Source organism: Mandrillus leucophaeus, unplaced genomic scaffold (assembly GCF_000951045.1).
Source record: "Mandrillus leucophaeus isolate KB7577 unplaced genomic scaffold, Mleu.le_1.0 Scaffold375, whole genome shotgun sequence".
Taxonomy (NCBI): domain Eukaryota; kingdom Metazoa; phylum Chordata; class Mammalia; order Primates; family Cercopithecidae; genus Mandrillus; species Mandrillus leucophaeus.
Window position 1 is genome coordinate 2,227,635 of NW_012103976.1, and position 15,057 is coordinate 2,242,691.

Genomic DNA, 15,057 nt, shown 5'->3' on the forward strand with positions numbered 1-15,057 from the left:
AGGATGGTCTCAATCTCCTGACCTCGTGATCCACCCGCCTCGGCCTCCCAAAGTGCTGGGATTACAGGCTTGAGCCACCGCGCCCGGCACACCCACCCCCTTTTTTTAAATCACACTACAACAAGAACAAGACACAGAAACACAAACTCCATCTGAAATAAAAGTATATAATCCCCAAACATGATCTATTAAAGACAAAAAGTGGACGGAAGAATGGTAAATGACTTAGCAGCTGGAAGGAAGGTGACACTTAATTCCCTGTAGAGGGACATGCTGACCAGAAACTGGCCAATTTGCCCTGCTAAGTGCCAGAAAGGCTCAGAAATAGAGACACCAGGTATTTAAAAGTCAGGCTTGAGGAGCTAGGGCTAAATACAGAAAGCCTATAATAACAAATAGATCCTCAAGTCTCCTTCCTCAATCTGCAGAAGGCAGGAGGTATATTTCTGGATAATTAAATCAGGAAAATTCTAGACCTGGGACTAGTTACAAGGGAGGGCAAGTGTGAACATGGGCCGGAAGACCAGAGGATTAAGTAAACGACTGCTATTGAACGGTGAGACCTTGACCTTACTCTCAGCTGTATCCTGGAAGATCCTTCTCAGGAGAAAACAAACTCGCAAGAGAAAAGGTCCCTAATAAAAAAGCTGATTAACGCTCTAACTGATCTACCGTGGAACTCACTAGTGGGTATGTGGATAAGTGCACTCAGAGCTTTAGAACCTGACTCTTAAATATGTACAGACAGACAAGAATTCCTAGAAATTTCCAACATGAAAGTAAGAATGGGCCGAGTGTAGTGGCTCATGTCTGTTATCTCAACACTTTGGGAGGCTGAGGCAGGCAGATCACTTGAGCCGAGGAGTTGGAGACCAGCTTGGGAAATGTGGAGAAACCCAGTGTCTACCAAAAAAAAAAAAAAAAAAAAAAAAGAAAGAGTTAGGCAGGCAAGTGCCTGTAGTTCCAGCTACCAGGAACAGGGGGCGGGGGAGTGGTGCTGACGTGGGAGGGTCACCTGAGCCTGGGAAAGTCACAGCTGCAGTGAGCTGTGATCACACCACTGTACTCCAGCCTGGGCAACAGGCCAAGGCCTTGTCTCAAAAAGAAAAAAAGAAAAGTAAAGCAAGCATGAAACAAAAATAAACTCAGAAGAAACACAGACACTGCAGAAAGCAGAAGGGAACATCAGGGAAACTAAAAGTAATATCCTTGAGCAATAAAAAAAAGAAATAAGTATCAACAAAATAAGAAAAGGATGCTATGAGAAAACAATTCTGAGAACAAGAAAGCTCCCAAAAGTTAAAAAAAATATATTTTTTAAAATCAGAAAAAGGGTAGGAAAAATAACTAAAAAACAAAGTGACAAACAATATGAGGGGAAAAAAATTCAAGAGGTCTAACATCTAACTAACAGAAATCCCAGGAAGAATAAAGAGAATGTTATACAATAAATAATTGAAGAAAGTATTTCAGAGCTGAAAGGCATGAGTCTCTAAACTGAAAGCAACAAATACAAGAAATGAGAAAGACTTTCAATGCTCTAAGGGGAAGTTATTTCCAAGAAATGATTGATGAAGTGTAAAGTTAGAATAAAGCTATTTTCAGATCTCCAAAGCCTGAAATATTTACAGGTCACAAATCTTTCCTCAGGAAACCCCTTAAAGATGAGCTTTGTTAAAATGACAGAGTAACAAAGAGAAAAAGACACTATGGAACCCAAGAAATGGGAGGATCCAACACAGAATAGAGGTGAAAGGAACTCCCCAACTGCTGATGACCAGGACAACCCCTGTGCAATGCCCTGGGGAGCAGCTTGTCCACGCTGGAGCAAGATGATGGAGTGCTCTGTCAGGGGGTCTCCAGAGAGCACTGGAGTGACTTCATTTTACACAGCTTTTGGAAGATGCAGGCAGACTCAGAGTCAAAGAAAAGTAGGCAAATGAAAAATCAATGAGGTAATTATTAACTCTAGGAAATGAAATCACAGGACTGTATACTAATGGGCTCAGCGTCAAACACTATCTGTTCATTATATGAACACAGTGAAAATTAATTTTGCCAAAAGACAAATATTTGGAAGAGGAAAAAGTATACAGGAAGGGCAAAATTCTCATCTACAACATTAAGACGTAAATATATAACCTTTATAGTTGGTCAGAAGAGCACTATTTGCCTATTATTTAGGAATACTGAGGTAATTACCAGAAGAAATAGCTAAAAGAGGCTTATTTGTTTTTTGCAGCTAGAGAAGTGAGCTAAAAGAATTTAAAGTGGTTATCTTTAGGAAATGGGAACTGAGGGTAGAGGAAGTAGGAAGAGGGTGGGAACAAGTTCAGACAGCTGTTGGTTTTTTTGTTATAGGACTTTGCCATTAGACTTTTAAAACCATATACATGAAATGTAAAAATTAATTTTAAAAAATTAAGTTAAAAATTTTTAATTTGAAAAATGGTAGGAATATTTAAAATCACATTACAGACCGCAAAACTACCTCAGAGTATACCAAAATTACCAATATTCAAAATAAAAGCATTAGTGCAGCAAAGCCTAATGGAGTTAGCCATCATGCTACAAGGTGACAGAAGATCCACGGCGGTGGCCTGTCCAAGGCTGCTTCTGTGTTTCATTTGTATTTAGGCTGGGGCACTTCTGGTTGCTCGCTCCTGTCCAGCATACCTGGGAAGCTTCCCTGAACAGGTCTGCTCACTGTCCGCATCTTTTCAGAAAGGAATCGTTCCAAACAGAAGGGGAACATGAACACAATAGCCATCCTTATCCACAACCCCAGTGACATTTTTAAAGAGCTGTGCAAGGAACCAGACACTCACATAGGATTATTTCCTTCCAAATGCTGAGTAAGATGGAAAAATGGTTAAAAGTACAAAGCCAAGGGGCTTGCTTACCTGTGGGGATGTGGACAAGTCTGACAGCACTATCAGTTGTGTTAACATGCTGCCCTCCTGCTCCTTTGGCTCGAAATGTATCTATTCGCAAATCCTTGGGGTCCAATTTCACATCCACCTAGAACAGAAGGGATGGCATAATTCTACACTCTGTGAATACTTTAATATGAAATCGATTCCAAGATTTTTCAAATAAACTGTACTGTTTTAAGTTATAGCCTTTAGACTAAGAGAAGTAACTTATGCCAAAGAAAGAGCAATAAACTGCCCATTCCAATAGGATGCTATTTTTTGTTTGTTTGAGACAGGATCGCTCTCTGTTGCCTAGGCTGGAGTATAGTTGCACAATCATAACCCACCGTAACCTCAAACTCCTGGGCTTAAGTAATCTTCCTGCCTCAGCATCCTGAGTAGCTAGGACTACAGGTGCGCACCACCATGCCATGTTAATTTAAAAAATTTCTTGTACAGATGGGGTCTTGCTAATTTGCCCAGGCTGGTCTTGAACTCCTGGCCTCAAGTGATCCTCCCACCTTGGACTTCCTGAATGCTGAGGTTACAGACATGAGCCACCACACCTGGCCCAGGGATTCCATTTTTAAGCACTGATTTAGGATGTTATGAGATCACTGAGTTTTCAATCTATCAAAAGTTTCATCATTCATCATCCCAAAGTTACATGTAAGAAACCCCCAAAAATATATAAAATACACACATATATACTATATATTGTTGATTCTCATTATTGTTAGAATGTCTATTTGCAAATTTTCCTACTCACTAAAATTTATTTGTATCCTTGAATCAACACCTAAGGCACTTCCACAGTCATTTGCAGACATGCATAGGGCAGTGAAAAATATGAGTTGCTCCACACTTGCCCATTGCCAGCTGAAGTAGGACAAGGTAACACTGCCTTCTTGTGGCAGCTCTCCTACAGAGATGACCAGAGAATGCAGGTGTAGGGGGCAGAGCAGAGCAGTGCTCTGGCTCTGGGGCCAGTTGGACTGGGTTTGAATATGAACTCTAGCACCTGTTAGTGGAGCAGCATCAGGCAAGTCACTCGACACTCTTAGGCCTCGTTTTCTTTATTGTAAAGTATAGAGAATCTACCAGGATGGGTTATTTTTAGAATTTAAGATTATAATCTATGTGAGCTCAGTATGTGTGTGTGTATATGTGTGTGTTTATGGATTTAGCTAATTTTTTTTTTTTTTTTTTTGAGAGAGGGTCTCACTCTGTTGCCTGGGCTGGAGTGCAATGGTGCAATCATAGCTCACTAAAACCTCCAACTCCCAGACTTAAGCAATTTTCCTGCCTCAACCTCCTGAGTAGCTGGGACCACAGGTGTGTGCCACCATGCTCAGCTAGATTTAGTTAATATTGAACCATTGTTCCTAACACTGATTTAACAAATACTGAACCATTACTCCCAAGTAGTTCAATATCTACTAAATTAGTGTTTGCTGCAACTTTACAGAACATAACTACTGGGAATAATGAAAATCAACTTCATTGGTGTATGTGTGTGTTTATTAGTGGATTGAAAGGTGGCTCCCAAAAAGATATGTTCATGTTCTAATTCATGGACCCTTATTCGGAAAAAGGTTCTTTGCAGAGGTAATTGAGTTAAGATGAGATTATCCTGGATTATCAGGATAGGCCCTAAATCCAATGACAAGTGTCCCTATAAGAAACAACTAGAGGAGACAGTAAAGGAGAAGACCATGTGAATTTGAAGAGTGGTATAGTTTCAAGCCAAGGAACACCTGGAGCAACCAGAAGCTGGAAGATGCAAGGGAGGATTCTCCCCAGAGCCTTCAGAGAGGCGTGACTCTGCTGACACCTTGATTTTGGACTTCTGGCTGCTAGAACTGTGAAATAAGAAGTTACTGCTATTCGAAGCCACTAAGTTTGTGGTAATTTGTTACAGTAGCCTTTGGAAACTTATACACACACACACACACACACACACACACACAAATAGTTAACAAATATGTTTTGTTTTGTTTTTTGTTTTTTTTGAGACAGTCTTGCTTTGTTGCCCAGGCTGGAGTGCAGTGGCATGATCTCAGAATTCACTGCAACCTCTGACTCCCAGGTTCAAGAGATTCTCCTGCCTCAGCCTCCCGAGTAGCTGGGATTATAGGCGTGTGCCATCACTACCAGCTATTTTTTGTATTTTTAGTAGAGATGGGATTTCACCATGTTGGCCAGGCTGGTCTCGAACTTCTGATCTCATGATCCACCCACCTTGGTCTCCTAAAGTGCTGGATTACAGGCATGAGCCACTGCACCCAGCCTACAACAAATATGCTATTTTTAAGGGGAGAGCTAACATTTTGTTCCACATTCATCATTTATTATGATGAATGACAAAGCAAGTGTGACTTTTCTCTTTGAAAAGTAACTAGTAACTGGGTCAAGGCTGGAATCTAAGATACTGTTCAGCTGATTGTTCTTTTGTATGTTTCCTCTCAAGTGACTGCAACATAGTGAAGAAAAAGATTATACGGCTTTTGTTAATATATGTTAGAGTTGGCTGCCTTAAGACTTCAATAAGTACTGAAGAGATAAGAGTGACTCACCATTTCATGTGGCTATAGTATATTAAGTAGTTACATAGAAAATGTGTGGATATCATATGCCACATTCTCCCAAATGTTACAGAAATGATCTAATGACTTTTGGGAAACTCTGGATACAGAAATGGTGACTTAGGGCAGATAAAGCATTTTAAATGTCAGTTAAGAGAACATAACCTTGTACTTTTAGAATAGTGAGATGCTACTAAATTAGTTTAATTTTCAAGAATATGAAAACAGGACTCAGCACTGTGGCTCACGCCTGTAATCTCAGCACTGTGGGAGGCCAAGGCGAGCAGATCACTTGAACTCAGGAGGTTCAAGACCAGCCTGAGCAACATGGCAAAACCTTGTCTCTACAAAAAATATAAAAATTAGCCGGGCATTGTGGCACACACCTGTATAGTCCCAGCTACTCAAAAGGCTAAGGTGGGAAAATCACTTGAGCCTGGGAGGTAGAGGTTGCAGTAAGCCAAGATAGGGCCACTGCACTCTAGCCTGGGTGACCGAGTGAGAAACTGTCTCAAAAAAAAAAAAAAAAAAAAAAAACAGGGTAAGTGGGAATGGGGCAGAAGAAATGAGGATGGAAGCAAGACAACTCTATGGTTTTGATTTTTTAACCATGTAAATGTTTAATATATGAAAATAAAATTAAGTAAAAGAGAAAAGAAAAATCAAAGCCTAAAATTAAATAAAAACAGAAATAAATGAACCAAAATATTTATCATAATAACATAACCACACAGAAAAAACTTATTTCAGATGGTCTCTGAGCATAGTGCTCTGACTATGCATTCTTTATTTTTCGAAACAGAGTCTCACTCTGTCGCTCAGGCTGGAGCACAATGGCTTGATCTCAGCTCATTGCAATCTCCGCCTCATGGGCTCAAGCAATTCTCCTGCCTCAGCCTCCTGAGTAGCTGGGACTACAGGCACGTGGCACCACGCCTGGCTAATTTTTTTGTATTTTTAGTAGAGACAGGGTTTCACCATGTTGGCCAGGCTGGTCTCGAACTCCTGACCTCAAATGATCCTGTCTGCCTCGGCCTCCCAAAGTGCTGGGATTACAGGCGTGAGCCACCACACCCAGCCTGACTATACATTCTTGGTAGAATATATTCTAAGGGAAAAAATCTTAAACTTACTCAGTAGTTTACTATTAGTAATGTTGATATTGTAATTTTGAAACTATTTTATATATAGTATATAATAAACCAAATAAACATATTAAAATGATTATGAAACAAGATTTTTTGTATAATGGAGAGATGTAAATACAAAATGCAAGAAGTTGAGGGGTGACAAAAATTTCTGTAATGTTAAATTTGAATTGGTAGTAATAATATGAAACTTATTTCAAAACATGTATTTCCTGGCTATATCCACTGAAGGAGTCTAGAAGTAACAACACTAACGATAATGAATAGACCTACTATCTAGATCTTGATTTCTGGATACATTCCCCACTAAAATGAACCAGGCTGACTTAAGTCTGAGGCAGGATAGTACAAAATGGGCCTGGGAATCTAAGTCTGTCCAAAAGCATAGATGCACTCAAATGATGGTATCATTTCAAAAGGACAAAAGGGGTACCCTAAAAGGCTACTATAGACCAAATCTGGGACTATTTGAACATGTTTTAAGTGAATTAAAACATGCATCCATGAGTCTATAATGAGGTTAATATGTGAAACTTGATATATGAGTTTATAATGAAATCATACACTAGAAAAAGAACACAAGAAAGTGTGGGCTAGAAGGTGAGAAGGTAGTAGGGAGGAAAGTTCTTTACAGAAGAATGCCAGTTAATAAATGTGGAAGGAATGACGGAATTAGAAAATCACCATCTTGCAACCCCAAAGTAAAGAACTGATTCAGGCAAGGATCACCAATGGATGTTAAAACTATGGATGAAAGGTAGTTGGGAACAGGATATAAGTACCCTAGAAATTACTTAGTAATTGCAAAGGGAGAAATACACTTTTACAACGGAGATATTTCTGTGGTCACCATCTTCACTAACTACTAAAACTAAAGCACACTAAAAGTGAGACAATCTAGCATTATGTGTCCTCTGATAAGAGGCAACATGCCTATAACTACACTTATGAAGTATTCTCACTCAAAATGTGTAACCTGCACGGAATGGAATATGTAGATACAACTTTCAACATAATACAGAGGATAAAGGAACAAGTTAAACAGTACCACGAGGAACAGTCAGAGGAATCCAGAATGTGGGACATTCAAGACAAATGGTCTAGACTTTTCAAAAAGTCATTATCATTAAAAAATAATAATAATAAAAAGTTGGGAGACTGTTCCAAACTTAAAGAAATATAGCAACTAATTGCAACATGTGAAACTTGACAGGATCCTGGTTAAAAAAAAAAAAAAATCACTATACCCAGGTACAGTGGCACACCTGTAGTCCTAGCTACTCAGGAGGTTAAGGCAGGAGGATCACCTTGAACCCAGGAGTTCAAGTTCAGCCTGACCAACACAGTGAGACCTTGCCTCCAAAAATAGATAAACAGCTATAAAAAAATTGGGGGCTGATTAGGGAAACTGTTAAATGTACTAGATATTCGATATTACACAATTATGCTTAGTTTTCCTAGGTAATGGTAGTGTGCTTATATAGGAGAATGCCTAGGAGATGTATGTGAAAGATTTGGAAGGTAAGGTCTCATGGTGTCTGCTGTATCCTTTACAGTTCATTTAAGTAAATGTATATACATATACATAGGAATCAAGCAAATGTGAGAAAATGTAAACAACTAACCTCAGGTGAAGGTTATAACATTTCATTATGGTATCCTTTCAATTTTCTATATGTTTAAAAAAAAAAGGTTAGGGAAAAGAAAAATATAGAGCAGATGGCTGTATTCAACTAAAAAGATAGATATATGGTCCCCATACTGATATTATACCACTGACCCTGAAATATTATCTCTGGAATTCATTTTCTTTCTTAAGATAAAATTTAGGCAGCAACATTAAACGAACAGTTTTTGAAAATTAGTGACTTCTATTTAAAAGCAAACAAAACATCTTGGTCAGTGATAAGAGGGGCAGCTTTGCCTGGGGGAGAATTAAAGATTTCTCATTAGAGACTATCAAGTCCAATCTGTAGCCATGAAAAGAACAGATTTCCGGCTGGGAGCGGTGGCTCACACCTGTAATCCCACCACTTTGGGAGGCCAAGACAGGCGGATTGCCCAAGGTCAGGAGTTCAAGACCAGTCTGGCCAACATGGTGAAACCCTATCTCTACTAAAAATACAAAAAAAATTAGCCAGGCGTGGTGGCATGTGCATGTAATCCCAGCTACTCGGGAGGCTGAGGCAGGAGAATTGCTTGAACAAGGGAGGTGGAGGTTGCAATGAGCTAAGATTGCACCACTGCACTCCAACCTGGGTGACAGAGTGAGGCTCCGTCTCAAAAAAAAAAAAAAAAAGAGGACAGATTTTCCGAGAAACTAAGGCTTCCCAGCACAATACCCGCTGACATGGAGTGAGTTTCCCATGCCTCCTGCTGAGGTTACCTCATCTGGTTGAGGAAGGACAATAACCGACATCGTTCCTGTGTGAATGCGCTGCATCCTTGAGGACAGGCCCACCTCGGGGATACGCTGAACTCGGTGAATCCCACCCTCATACTTCAAATGCTTATAGACACTGTCACCAGAAATTCGGGCGGCGGCATGATGTAGTCCACCTAGGGGAACAACAGTCCAGAAATAGTAATGAATTCTCCTTTGAAACAGATCAGGATCCTAAATGTCGTTAATCGAAGGCCTGAATGTGAGTACAGAGCCTGAGATGAGAACATAAAGCATGGGAGAACAAGGGCCTCTGAAGAAGAAGAAGAAAAGAAGACATAAAGTATAAACAAAACTACAGTTTCCCAATGTAAATGTATTAAAATATAAAAGGAAACATACCAAAATTTAATTAATTAATTATAGGAGCTAGTGATGCAACCATAGGAAACATACCAAAATATTATTTGGTTATGTCTGGGGAATAGAAGAATATATTTTCTTATTTCCAAATTTTTTATAATGAACAAGTTTTCTTTTTATAATAAGGGAAAAATACTATTTGAACAAAAAATAATACTGGGATGTTTTCTGCATTTAACTACCCTGTGTATTCTTAGGCTAATATGGTATCATATATAAAAAAATGCTCAATAGTAGAATAATTTCATAATGTTGAATAACTCCACAGATCCTCCCAAGTTTTCAAGAATGTATTGAAAGTCAGCTCTGGCTTATCTGTGGAGTGGGAAGAGTATCACAAAAGAATCTTAACACCTAGGCTAGCTTGTTTTTTTTTGTTTTTTTTTTTTTTTGAGACAGAGTCTTGCACTGTCGCCGGGATTGGTGTGCAATGGCTCGATCTTGGCTCGCTGCAACCTCTGCCTTGTGTGCTCAAACGATTCTCCTGCCTCAGTCTCTTCAGTGGCTAGGATTACAGGCACCCGCCACCAGGCCCGGCTAATTTCTCATATTTTTAGTAGAGATGGGGTTTCACTATGTTGGCCAGTTTGGTCTTGAACTCCTGACCTCATGATCTGCCCGCGTCAGGGTCCCAAAGTGCTGGGATTACAGGCGTGAGCCACCATGCCCGGCCACTTGTTCCTATCTAATGATTTTTTCAAAATCTTTTTTATGATACAATAATATATGAAGACAGAAAAACACACAAATCAAATATATGGCTTAATGTCCACCACTCGGGTCAAGAAAAAGAACTGTGCTAGTCACTCCATAAGCCCTCCCAAATGCCATTTTCAGTCATAATCCTCTCTCTTCCCTATGAGTAATCATTATCCTGACTTTTATTCCTTTCTTTACCATAATTTCATTACCTAAACGTGTAGCCCTAGGCACTACAGTTTAGTCCTGCCCATTTAAAAATGTTTGATGTATCTTTTTAGTCTGTTAGTCCACATGCTTATCATCCATTGCTTTCATTTCCTACAAATGATCTGTTGAACGTGGGCTGCTGACCTGTAGAATTTCCAGCAGTCTGTTTTTGTGGATTGCATATTCTTGGTGCAAGTCACCCTGTTCTGCTGCCCTCTATACTGGCAGCAATTAGACAGCTGGGTGCAGACACTGGATCAGACCTCAGTTTGAGCCCCTTGGCAAGACTACAGGAGGTGTACGGTGTCTGGATGTCTCTCTTTTTACAGTCTTGACAGCCTTTGACACTGAATGGTGAGAGTCTAATTCTATCATTTCTTTCTCACTTACTAGTTAAAATACACTAATAAAGAGACACTTCTCCTTGTCTACCATTTGATTACCTAGTGATACAATTACATAGGAAAAGAAAGATAAATGTTTGATTCTGTCCCTTTTACCAGTTCTACCAATATACCAACCTTTTTTTTTTTTTTGTAATACACTGAACTGGTTCATTTTAATCCTCTGAAGATGACCAATTAAAAGTTTAAATTATCATTATGAACTCAAGGATTGAAACACATCTAGCATGTTTAAACCAAGTACAGTTATTATTAAAGCTCAACTAGTCCCATCTTTGGCCCATAGAGCCTCTTCAAATTGACTTCTGAATTCTTTTGACATGCCTCATTTATATGGGACATGCCGCATTTGTATGGCATAACAAGATATTCCAGGATTATCTTGAACACTTTTTGCCCTAGACCTGGAATCAGCCATGTCTCCAAGAAGTCCTGGTTCGAGAGAACCAGGCTAGGGTTGTCCACTATCACTGGATGTGGTTATTATTTCTAAGCCTTTTCAGTGGCCGGAGATAGGAAATAACCTCATGAGTTCATGTGATGTTGAGACACAATTTTCCATGGGTCTCTCGTGTTCCTGCACATCTTACAAATGAAGCATTGCTGGCTATTTCGCTCTAAAATATCTTTTAAAGGTGGTTTGTGCAGTGAACAGCCTTGGAAATAATGTGTTCCTCCTGAGCAAAGGATAGGTTTCCACAGCCTTGGAAGACAGAGATAGTGTCTCTTTCTAGAGCAATGTGCAGGCATGCCTACTGCCCATTAAAAAAATGGCTGGGCGCAGTGGTTCATGCCTGTAATCCTGGCACTTTGCAAAGCTGAGGTGGGCAGACAGCAGGAGCCCAGGAGTTCAAGACCATCCTGGGCAACACGGTCAAACTTCATCTCTACAATAAATACAAAAATTATGGCCGGCGCTGTGGTTCACGCCTGTAGTCCCAGCACTTTGGGAGGCCAAGACAGGCGGATCACGAAGTCAGGAGTTCAAGACCAGCCTGACCAATAGGATGAAACCCCGTCTCTACTAAAAATACAATAATTAGCTGGGCGTGGTGGCGTGCGCCTGTAGTCCCAGCTACTCGGGATGCTGAGGCAGAAGAATCGCTTGAACCTGAGAGGCGGAGGTTGCAGTGAGCCGAGATTGTGCCACTGCATTCCAGACTGGGTGACAGAGCGAGACTCCATCTCAAAATAAATAAATAAATACAATTAAAGAAAAATAAAAATAAAAAACTTAGCCAGGTGTGGTGGCACGTGCCTGTAGTCCCAGCTACATGGGAGGCTGACGTGGGAAGATGGCTTGAGTCCAGTTGAGGCTGCAGCGAGCTGTGATGGTGCCACTGCCCTCCAGCCTGGGAGACAGTGTGAGACCCTGCCTCAAAAAAAAAAAAAAAAAAAAAAAGACTCAATTTCCTTAAGTTCAGTGCTCTTCTCCTATAATGCAACCTACCGTGTGGGCAGGTATCATCTGGTCTTCTTCGTTGTTGCCCTGTGGGACTCTGGGCTCAGGGAACTGGCACAAAAATGCTGATACTCTGGCTATTGCAGTAACCCTGAATAATAAACTGTCCTTCACCGCTGACCCATGAAACAGCCGCAGGCTAACTTGTCAGCGTGCAAGTAGGGTAAAATCTCAGACCTTTCAGTTTTTACAACTGACACTTCCAAGTTAAATTTAACCTCTTTTCTATGACACTTTTATTGTGTTTCTTCCCATACCAAGAATCTTGGTTCTTAAAGAGAGGGCATTAGAATTAAAATATCCCACAATTACTCATCTGTTTTTATATTATGCTACACACCTAACAGTCTCAGAATACTAATACTAGTTCTACTAATACAATTACTACAAACATTAAAACTTTTTTGCATATGCTCTTGCCATTTGCCTCCCATTTTTCAAATGATTGTACTATATCTACACTGTCAGATCATACAGTCCTTATGTAACAAATTCATTCTCCTTAGCCCTCAATTAGTCCCAGTTCTTCATCTAACTGAATATTTCATGCTCACCCCCACTCCATATTTTGCTGTCTCTCATTTTAGTTGTCTGAAGCTTGTTTCTAGTAGATTCCACAAAAAGGGACCATGGGAAGAGTATTTCCTGAATTCTTGCATAATGAGAACAATTTGCTCCCTTCACATTTATAAGTCAGTTGTGCTGATTATAAAATCCTTAACTCAACTTTCTTTCTTTCTTTCAGTGAACTCTATCTCTCTCTGGCACAAAGTGCTGTTACTGAAAAGTCTGAAGGAAATCTAATCCTTCCCTTATAAGTCTCAGGGTCTTTGTTCCTACATGTCTAATGGATCTTTTCCCTTTTTTGTAAGTCCAAACATTTTATTAGCCGATGGCTTAGTGTTGGTTGTTCTAGCTGGATATTTTCAGATGTGCACATGGTTTCAAATCTTTTCTTTTCTTTTTTTTTTTTTTTGAGACACGGAGTCTCGCTCTGTCGCCCAGGCTGGAGTGCAGTGGCGCGATCTCGGCTCACTGCAAGCTTCGCCTCCCGGGTTTGCGCCATTCTCCTGCCTCAGCCTCCCGAGTAGCTGGGACTACAGGCGCCCGCCACCTCGCCCGGCTAGTTTTTTGTATTTTTTAGTAGAGACGGGGTTTCACCATGTTAGCCAGGATGGTCTCGATCTCCTGACCTCGTGATCCGCCCGTCTTGGCCTCCCAAAGTGCTGGGATTACAGGCTTGAGCCACCGCGCCCGGCCTCAAATCTTTTATTTCTATTTCAGAAGAGTTCTCTGGAAATAGATGTATTCATCATAGGCAGCCTCAAGGGTGGCCCCCCAGGATCCCTGCCTGCTGGTATTCATACCCTTACAGTTCCCTCCCAGCTGGTCTGTATGATCAACAGCATATGGTATGGCAGAGGTGATACTAAGTCACCTTCTGAGGTTAGATTATGAAGAACCAGGGCCTCCATCTTGCATCACTCACTTAGGAGAAACAGGTTGCTAAGTTGGAAATAGCCCCGTGGAGAGGCCCTCGTGGTGAAAAGCTGGTATCTGCTTACAACCACGCGAGTGAGCTTAGAAGCAGGCCCTGAAGCCCCAGTCTTGTGTTGAGATGACAAGAACCCCACCCAACAGCTCAGCAGCAACCTCATGAGAGACCCTGTGCCACTCAAAAAAGCAGCTGATTCCTGACCCGCATAAATTGTGAGATAAAAAATGTTTGTTGCCTTGAAGTTGCTAAGCTTTGGGTAATTTGTTACACAGCAATAAATAACTAATATAGTATCTGCTCTTTTATCATCTAATCAATCTTTTTGCCTGTCAACAGTATTTGTCATTTTTCTTCACTCCTTTATTATTTGTCTTCATTTCTTCTTGATTTCAAAAAAAATTTTCCTTTTTGACTACTATTTTCTTAAGGCATTAAATGTTCTGTTTATCTGCTCAAATGTTGCTTCTGATTTATTCATATCTAAAATGATTTTTATTTGCTTTCTAATTATTTCCTGAGTCTGTCATTTCTACTCCTGATTTGCCAGATTCTTTGACACTTCATATTGTTTGGTTTTTTTTTTGAAGACATGGTCTCACTCTGTTGTCTGGGCTGCAGTGCAGTGGCACAATCTCAGCTCACTTCAGTGTTGACCTCCTGGGCTCAAGCCATCCCACCTCAGCCACTGGAGCAGCTGGGACTACAGACGTGTGCCACCATGCTCAGCTAATTTTTAAAATTTTTTGTAGAGACAAGATCTCACCATGTGGGACCCAGGCTCGTCTCAAACTCCTGGGCTCAAGCAATCCTCCCACCTTGGCCTCCCAAACTGCTGGGGAATATAGGTGTGAGCCACCGTGCTCAGCCTCTTAACTTATTTTGAAATAGTAGATTATAGTTTTGACCTATTTTGTAGTCATGTCTTTCTAATGTGCTTTCATTGTCTGTAGGGATATTATTCTACTCCTTATTCTCTTGTTTCTCATAAAACTTTGTATGGAACTTGACCTTAATACTTTTCTACGGTTTATTTTTATGTGAGATTTATTTTTATGTGAGATTACTTCTCCATACGTTTTAGAATGAGTCCAGGAAGGCTCTTCTAACTTCACAGAGCTCTCTCTTCTGTGACTTTGTGTAATGTTCAAGTAAACAGCAGCCTGCTTTCTGGGACTTCCTGGCTGTTCTCCCTGACGTTGGATTAGATCTTCTTTTCCCTTCCTCCCTCTTTATCCCTGTCCTGCTCAACTTTGAGTCTCCTCCCAGCAGTCCTTCCTCAGTGTGGGGGCCTGTTTTGGAAAGGCACCCTAGTGGATCTGTTTTGAGAGGT

The 15,057-nt window shown here is 40.5% G+C and overlaps 1 protein-coding gene across 3 annotated transcripts in view; it reads right to left on the minus strand.

Annotated features, from left to right (window-relative positions):
- MTRF1 (mitochondrial translational release factor 1) overlaps positions 1–15,057 on the minus strand; it is a 43,536-nt gene that overhangs the window by 15,571 nt on the left and 12,908 nt on the right. For all 3 annotated transcript variants that reach the window (XM_011990259.1, XM_011990260.1, XM_011990261.1), the window contains 2 exons: positions 9,035–9,207; positions 2,904–3,021 (listed from right to left, as the gene is read on the minus strand). In XM_011990259.1, coding sequence (XP_011845649.1) covers positions 2,904–3,021; positions 9,035–9,207 — 291 coding nt within the window. The remainder of the gene's footprint in view (positions 1–2,903; positions 3,022–9,034; positions 9,208–15,057) is intronic.